We start from the raw sequence: 9494 nt of genomic DNA on the forward strand, positions 1-9494 counted from the left end.
TAGAGATAAAATGAGTTTTTAAGATGCATATATCTTTGCAGTGGTGAGCGATGAGGCACAGCTGGAATTCAAGGACATGCAGAAACTTGCATTATAGGCTGCAACACGATGAAAAATGAAAGCCTGATGTTTCACTTTCAGACAGCACTATGTAACTCCATTGCTCAGTAGGCCTCATTTTATTTACTGTATTTTTTCTGTACTTGTGTGCACTCTTTCTCAAATGTCTTTACATGCTTCATGCAGGGAAGACTGACCTCAGATCCTCTCGAGAGGCTTTCCACATTATTCCCCTTTGACTGGACTGGAATACAAAGATGCCAATCATGGAGAAAAAGACGGCCAGTGACCGAGACAGCAAAGTATGAAAACATGTCATTCCTTTTATAGTGAAAATGTTTTTTTCTTTTCTTTTCAATCAGCACTCTGAGCATTGTCGCTGTCCATGGCCCTGAAGTTGGCAAAGTAATGGTGATGAATTTCAGCACCACGGGCAGCGGCTGCGCCACTTATGCTAACTGGCCGCTAGGGGCAAAAAGGACCGCGGGCCCTTCACCGTCCAGACATTATTGTATTATTTTGTGTCGTTTAATCCATATTGAGCCAGTGGAGGATTATGATATAATTGACTTTGCATTGCTTTTACTGTGGTTTGATTGGCTCCAAATTTTAATCTAAGTTTTTCAAGCATAACAATCTATATGACTTACTAAAACAACATCTACACAAACCCCATTTCCAGGAATCCATAGCTAGGAAACTTATTTTACAATTCCAATTGTCAATATTAACATTTGGGGCTTCTAACAGTACAGTTATGCAAATGATCAAACATCAGACAGAAAAGATAATCAATTTGCGTTTTCTATTCTGATGAAAACAAGAGTGTTTCACGTCCCAGAGGGCTGTAGAGTTTATTCTCAAATAAGCCTTGAAGCATTTAAGTTGAATTATTAACGTAGGTTTTATTTATTTTTAAAGCATAAAGAAAAGATGTGAGGGAATTACCACTTTAACTAATGAACCCTCAGTGGATCAGGGGAAAGACTTAAAAATAGTGAACAGCTGCTGTCCTTTCATCACTTATTATGAGTAATTATACCAACCTGTGTTTCTTTTAATGACATCAGATGTTGCCAAAGGTCCCTGTGCCCCCACTGAAACAAACCCTCGACACTTACTTGAAGTGTGTCCAACACCTGGTGAAGGAGGAGCAGTTCAAGAAAACAAAGGCCATCGTGGAGAAGTTCGGGGCTCCTGGAGGCGTCGGAGAGGTTCTCCAGAAGAAGCTTTCAGAGAGGAGGGACAAGACGACCAACTGGGTAAACTCTAATATCTGCAAGATAAAAGAAAAACACTGCTGCTCTTTGCCGTAGGTCCCCCTGTATCAATTAACTTTGTCTTATTAGTCTTCAAAAGTATTTGGATGCGTTTCTCCTTTCTAGTTCGTCAAACGTACATTTGGAAAAGTGAATACAGTCATTGCAAAATCATTCTCTAAAGATGTTTCTACAATCAATACACTCTTTGTATCATTCATTATTATCATCCAATTTATTGAATTTGACCTTTTACAATATAGTGTCTGTAATCAGCCTCAGCTTTGATTGTGTTTTTTTGTAATAATACTGTATCAAACTCTGCATCTGAAAATAAAAATGACCTCAGTTTTATTTATTACGATTTATTGGAGCCTTTGTTGCTTCAATATCTCCACCTGCGTCTGGGTGATCGGTCAGACCACAACTCATCCAGCTGAGTGAAATCTATCACGCTCCCACTCCCACACTGACTCTCTCTCCCACTCTCCTTTCCACCTGGCAGTGATACACTGTAATGAGTTTTTTTTACTCCATTGCCCAACTCTGACAGCAATAACTTAAGTCCAAAATGCTTGACAAAGCCACATTTCTCAAAAAGCGTGCCTGTGTTTTTATTTAGGTGTATGACTACTGGCTGGAGGACATGTACTTGAACAACAGGTTGGCCCTACCGGTCAACTCCAGTCCTGTCATGGTGTTTCCTAAGCAGACGTTTAGAGATCACAAAGACGCCCTCAGGTATGTGTGCTGGACTTTTGGTTCTGCTATTGCCAAACCTTTGCATGTGCCGAGTGTTTAAACGTTACCAGAGACTCTATAACTACTGCTGCTAACTGAATAGGTCACAGAGAGAAGCACGTTAAAAAGGAAACCTTATCCTAAATCGCTTCAGGATATGGTGACAACATGTGAGACATTATGAATTGTGATGATAATTTTCAGAAATTATTTCAGTAATGTAAACTTTTGTAGCCAATAGAACAGTATACAACAAAGAGAACAAGTATCTTCATTATCAATTTACCTCACAATTGTCTCGATTAACCGGTTTGTCCAAACAAGGTTAGAAAATTAAAAAAAAAACGAGTTCCAAGAGTCCACAGGGACGTCTTCAAGTTCTTTCGTTCAACAGTCCATAACCCAAAGATATTAAGTTGACTTTTATACAAAACAAAGAATCATCAGACTGGAGGAAGCACAAACTTGTTGCATCATTATTGAATTAAACAATTGATTGATTATCAAAAGAGTTGCAGATGAGTCTTCTGTCAATCAACAATATATCTCAGCCCTGTTGAAAAAAAAAGTACAAAGTACATAAATACTCCAAGTTCCATAAAAAAAAAAAGCCAACCACAATACTTCAGACCACATATCAACTCCCAGAATGCACTGGACATCACAGATTGCTTGCAGATTGCTTGAGAGTCTGTGACAACCACAGTTTTCCAACCGCAAAACAATGCCATCACTAACAATACAAAGTACACAATATATCACTCAGTTCTGCAGCCACTGACAGGGTTTATGTTCCTCTCAGCAGGCACGGACTCAGATTAAGATCTGAATTACAGACATGGAGAAAATCACTGGCATCATCTCTTCGTTGTATCTCTGCCCGTTATTAAATGAGCCGTGAATCCACCAGACATTACACCAGTCCACCCAGGCCTGTAACTCAACATTAGCTTTTGTCAGCTCTCGCCGCACTAACTGAATAGTTCCAGAGCACCCCAAGCTGGTAATCTACTGACACGGAGACACTTATTAGATTGGGAGTGACAGAGCCAAGCTCACCGCAGAGACTGCCAGTCAGGCTTCGTTTAGGGGTGTGGTGCACTGCGGCCGCCTCCTTTGTATTGATCTGGCTTTGAACGTAATAACGCCAAGACAAATGACATACAACATGAGACCTGACAGGGCTCTGTGTTTTCCCTATTTGCCCACACCGCCCACTCACACATACAGACTGTCTCTCTCTCTCTCTCTCTCTCTCACACACAAACACAGATAAACACACACAGCTCGCCCACTGTATCCTAGTAATTTGCCATAATGTGATTACTGTTAGGCCTGTGAGAGATGAGAGCAGATATGATTATAATCACCAGCCAGTTCGCTGTATGTTCAGTGTTTCATGTTTTCTAAAATTTCAAACTCTTTTCAAGATTTGCTGCTCGTCTCATCAGAGGAGTGTTGGACTATGCTGCTCTCATTGATGCGTAAGTTTAACCTGTAATGGATCACATGCCACCCTGCACCCTCATTCTCCACCTGCATGCCCCTCGAGCTCACCTCATCGACGTTACCTCGACAAAGCAAAGTCAGTGAATTTAAGATGAAAATAAAATGAAAGTCAAATAATAAGAGATAAAGCGAGAGGTCAGAGGTCATTTGATGCGTGTGATAATGTCTCTCAGGCGAGCGCTGCCAGTGGATTTTGCTCGAGGCCAGCTAGCTGGGACCCCTCTGTGCATGGAGCAGTACTACCGCCTCTTCAACTCCTACCGCTACCCGGGGTTAAAGACAGACACGCTGGAGGTCCAGATGAACGCAGCCTCCTCAGCGCCGCAGCACATCATCGTGGCGTGCAAGAATCAGGTCAGCATGCCAGCCTCTGAGGAAACATTTCACACTCCATCACACTTCTATCTGGAGACAGTGTCCTGTCCATTTGAGAGAAGATATAAGTAAATGCAAAGAGTTTATCGATAGTTGACACATCTGCTCCACATCTTACAGACCCTTTGAATGAATGGCAATGACGTCTTTTAATATGACTCACATCAAAAAAGTTGCTCTTCAGTTAGACATTTGATTTCTTATTGTAGCTCTGGTCTGAACATATTACTACTCTCTGATCAAATCAGACAAAAGATTGTAAGTAATTGGTGACCATATAATCCTATTCACATACATGGTCCTCGTTTTATATCGTTTATTTCTCAATTGATCATGATTAAAAATGGAGTTTTACTACAGTGTTTACAAATGTTGTGGTTGTCTTTCTGTCTCCCACAAGGCCCTGTAACAAGCCTGCCTACAATCTGTAATCTGTGCCATGTTCCCCACATTATGTTTAAATCTTACTGATAATCCTCTATAGAGATTACCATAAAGGCATAAAGCCCACGTCTCTAACACGCAGGTCTTAGGTCCAACGCTACTATTTTGATTACATTCAGCTCACGGATTGTGCCTTTAAATAACCTCGGAAAAGAGGCACAGTAGGAGCTCTCACCTGGGAAACGGTTCTGGGAACTATCAATCTGTGGCACATAAGGGCCCGTCCCTATGGAGATACAGGCGGTTAACTAAATTACTGTCGATCGAATCAGCCAGAGCTTCCTTGAGTCGTGTGTTTAACTGATCGCAGTAGAGGAGCCTTTTTTTTTTTTTTAGGTAGCACTGGAGCATTTTCAGACATAATCACTATCGTCCTATTTATCTAAGCTGTGCAGGGACCGTACCGCAGTAACAATAAACTCAGATATGAATGACTAATAGCAGACAAGGACACATCTAAACACAAATATTGCATCATGTGATGCAGCACACAATGAAATAGTAAAGGCACACATGATTTCTATAATCTATTTTTCTCACTAGTTTTTCGTGTTGGATGTAGTCGCAAACAGCAAGCAGCTCATGGAGACTGAGATCTTATCCCAACTGGAGAAAATCAAGACAATGGCAGAAAACGCAGCAGAGAGACTCCCTCCTTTTGGTATCCTGACATCCGATGGGAGAACAGAATGGGCACAAGCCAGAGATGTACTAACAAAAGGTCGCTGCTTCGAAGGTTTCTCTAATATCTATCAGAAGTTTTAAACGACTGCAAACGATTTTGAAACAGATAAACCAAGACACATCTCATCTCCTTCCCTCTTCCATCCAGATCAAACAAACAGAGACTCTCTGGCCCTGATTGAGAGCGGTCTGTGTGTGGTGTGTCTGGATGAGCCCAGTGGCCTGAATCCTAGGGATACTAACAGGTCCCTGCTGATGCTGCATGGTGGCGGCCGCGAGAAGAATGGGGCAAACCGCTGGTATGACAAGTCAATGCAGGTAGGGCAACATTCAAGGCACTTAAATCCTCCATGAATGTTAACGTTTGGGCAGTTAGTTAATCCACCTCCGCTCAGTTTGTTGTAGGAACGGACGGGGTATGCGGAGTTGTGTGCGAACATTCGGCATTCGAGGGAATAGTTATGGTGCAATGCTCTGAATACCTGATGAAATACATGTAAGCCAGCCCATCGCAGCAAAATAAAACCACACACTGAATATTATTGTCAACGAATGCTGCTGAGGCACACGTTCTGTTGTTGTCTTGAACAGAACAGGGAGTCCCTCCAAGATGGCGAGAGCATCCAGCATCAGAGAGCTCCCCCCTCCAAGAAGGCTGCTCTGGAAAAGCAACCCACACATCCAAGGACTTTTAGCAGCTTCTGGAGACAGACTCCAGAAGTAAGACCGACACAAACAAACTAAACACGTCGGCATATCTAAAAATAATTCCTTCTATAGACATCTTGTCTCATGCCGTCTGCACTTTCTCCTTCAGGCTGGTGAATAATCTTGACATGGATGTTTTCAAGTTCAACGTTTATGGGAAAGAATTCATAAAAAAACAGAAGATGAGTCCAGATGCATTCATACAAGTTGCCTTACAACTTGCATTTTACAAGTAAGGCACATTCAGGAGCTCCATCTTCAAACTTGGCTATCAATTATGCACTTTCAAATATACGGATATTGTCTCGATTGTGTCTCCTCTTATAGATGTAACAGAATGCTTGTTACCACTTATGAGAGCGCGTCCATTCGGCGTTTCCAACAAGGTCGGGTTGACAACATTCGCTCTGCCACCCCTGAGGCCCTGGCCTTTGTGATGTCCATGACAGATGAGAGGGCCACTTTCTCCGTGAGTCATTTTTCTCACTTTGACCCCAATTACTGAGTTACTCCCACAGTACTGGTTTATCACGCCTGCTTAAATGAAACAGGTGCGACCAGTCACCTCGCCCCGCCAATCCCAGTTTACTCATCCAAACAGATGATCTCCCTGCAGATTTAACGGGTCTATGAAAATATGGACTTGCTGGCTGCACTGCTCTTTCTGTACAATGTAAAAATGCCTTGTGTTTACTTTTTCCTCCACATTTGTTTTTGTTTCTCCAACAGGATTTGGAAAAAATGAGACGATTGATTGATGCAATTAATTCCCAGACAAATTATACAATTGCAGTAAGTATTTCAAAACAGCCTTTGTCAGTATAATTAATGTGGCAGTCAGAATTGAAATATCTTTTGAGTATCAAACATTTACTCTTAAAATAATTGTTTAACATTTTGGGAAATGCACTTACTCACTTTTATATGAGAGTTAGATGGAAAGATTGATACCAGGCTAATGTCTGTATGGCACATATGAAACTTCAGCTAGGGCACGGTTAGCTTAGCTAAGCACAATGACTGTAAGCTGAGAAAAACAGCTAGCCTAGCTTATTCCAAAGCTAACAAAAAATGAATAAATCCACCTACCAGTACCTCTAAAGCTCACATTACCACATTAGCCAGGCTAGCTGTTTGCCCCCCTCGAGTCTTTATGCTAACCTAAGCTAACTGTCTCCTAGCTGGAGCTTTATATTTTACAGACTGATATGAGAGTGGTATCTATACTCTCATTAAACTCTCAGCAAGAAAGTTAATAATTGTATTACTCAAAATGGTTGTGTGAAGTTTGTTTAATCATCTTTCAGGGAGGGTGGCAGCTACGGTCAACTTGAATTGATGTTTGTTACTATAGATTCCAATAGTGACCACTTTTAATGGTAAAAAAAATGGAATAAATTAATATATTTTGTGGTATCACAAAAGAAGACGGGCTGTATCATCATCCGACAGGTAGTTAAGATAATTCAGTGAACATGGTCTGCAATCTATTGTGATGTGAGATAGTTGCAAAGCTGCTGAACACAAAACAAGGACTGGACTGGAAATAACTCATGTGCTCATATTGAGGTCCTAATTATAAATCCTTCCTTAGCACTAAATAAAACATATTTCTCAGGCTATTACAGGAATGGCAATAGACAATCATCTCCTCGGGCTTCTGAGGATCTCAAAGGAGCTCAACATGGAGAAGCCAGAGATCTTCTGTGATGAGACGTATTTGGCCAGTAACCAGTTCATCCTTTCCACCAGTCAGGTGACATGTGATTCCACTCTATTCTAACATAACGCTCGCTTTAAGTGAATGCTTCTGGATGGAGATAGAGAATACAGAGTAGATACTGTTGAGGAAATACTGGTGCTGATAGTGTTTTTTGGGTGCTTTGCATGAATCCATCCTCACTTCCTCAGATTTGTTATGACCTGACAGCGGTTCACAAGAAGGTTGATATCAATCAGGTTCTCTTGAAAGTCCACACTGAATTTTAAACCGTTCTAATTGTACCTGTGGAGAAAGATAAGTTGACTGCCATCTGCAAATGTGTTTCCAACTGCAATCAAGCCTGCTGTTTTCTGCTAATTTAACGCAGTTGTTTGTATGCGATTCAAGAGAGAAAATAACAGCCGAGGATCCTCCAGCAAACACTAGAGTCAGTAAAGAGAACAAAGTTAAAATGGCTGAGGGAGAGGCCTCTCATAAAGAGCTACTGAACTCCACTCTAGTCATTTAAATAGAGACGGGTGCTGCATAAGTGCACTTGCAACACAACAAAACTTAACTAAATGCACAAGAATAAATAAAATATAGTTTCTGCTGGTGTTTGGGATCCTCACTGAGGGCTCTGCGCTTGCTGCTATAGTATTTTAATTGGAGACCCTGCCAAACACTATTGCCCTCTTTATTGGGTTCAATATGTTTAGCTTATGCTTGGGCTCTGAGAGCTTGTGATGAGCGTTGTTTTATCTATTTTCTGCCCATTTATATGCTAAGTGATTAATCCAATGAAAGAGTCAACTGATTAAGCAATAGTACATTCCTTTTACTCGTTGTCTTGACAAGTTTATCTGATTTAACCCCGACTGTGCTCTCCTTTATTAGGTCACAACCACAGTGGAAATGTTCTGCTGCTACGGCCCGGTGGTGCCCAATGGCTACGGCGCCTGTTACAACCCGCAGTCAGACCACATCATCTTCTGTGTGTCTAGTTTCTGGGAGAACACAGGGACGAGCTCGGCCGTGTTCGTCAAAGCCCTGAACGAGAGCCTGCTGGAAGTCAGGGACCTGTGCGGTAGAAGCAGCGCAGCGGCTACCAAACGGGCCGATAGCGGCCAGGGAGCTGGCGCCAACGTCGTAAATCAGGGAAGTAAAAAATAGTGAGAGAGCACGCCCACTGAAGCTGCTTCACTCAACTCTCAGACTCAGTAGTTGAGATGCATTTGGGTGTCTTTGTTGTCTGTGCAATAGTGTTCTTTTAACAACAAAATATAAAGCCTTAAAGTTCATATATACTATATGTAAATACTAAAAAATGTGATGTGAATGAAAACTGGAAAACTATTTATTTTTTGGGGATATGTGTATACATAATGATTTGGGGTCCAACAATGACCCCGTTTGACTCGGCAGACTGAGATTAACTGGTCTGCTGCCTTTAGGAAACTTAAGCCATGTCCGCTTTGTAGCACTGATGAGAGGGGCAACTCCCCTATCAGCTGAGCAATCCCAATGTATATCTTACACACATAGAGTAGTAATGTAATGTGTATGACAATATTCTGTAAAAAGTAAAAAAAAAATAGTATATTTAAGATACTTCTAACAACCATGACATCCTGTAAATGTGATCCTGTTTCACCTTGTGTGTGCCATCGTGTATTTACAAACTGGATCAGTTATATTATACAAGATCCATTTTAATGTGCGAAAGTTATCTAATGTTTATATTCTATTGACACCATGAGGTTTCGAAAAAAAGTTGTGTTTGTGTGAAGTCTGTCTGATGAGGCACTTTAAGATATTTATCTAACTATATGAATCAATAATGAATAATGTGTGTAGAGCGAAAACTGATTTCAGTGGCACATTTAAGGTCGTCTAGATGTACTGTATGTGTGTGTTCCATGTTATAGCAATAGTGAAGTGTAGAGTGCAATACCGTATAAGTAAAATACAGTCCAGTGGTGATTGAGGCAAACCGCTATGTCCATGTGTTA

At 41.2% G+C, this 9494-nt stretch overlaps 1 protein-coding gene across 1 annotated transcript; it reads left to right on the top strand.

The window, feature by feature from the left end:
- Positions 1-317: 317 nt before the first annotated feature.
- chatb (choline O-acetyltransferase b) lies at positions 318-8648 on the top strand (the record flags this gene model as incomplete). Its single annotated transcript, XM_079183303.1, is given in 15 exon segments — positions 318-362; positions 1131-1322; positions 1942-2060; positions 3491-3544; positions 3743-3923; positions 4932-5109; positions 5221-5390; positions 5468-5568; positions 5664-5792; positions 5890-6012; positions 6108-6249; positions 6510-6572; positions 7399-7536; positions 8380-8622; positions 8625-8648. Coding segments are annotated over 15 exon segments (1902 nt in total).
- Positions 8649-9494: the final 846 nt, after the last annotated feature.

Source organism: Pholis gunnellus (assembly GCF_910591455.1).
Source record: "Pholis gunnellus genome assembly, chromosome: 21".
Lineage (NCBI taxonomy): Eukaryota > Metazoa > Chordata > Actinopteri > Perciformes > Pholidae > Pholis > Pholis gunnellus.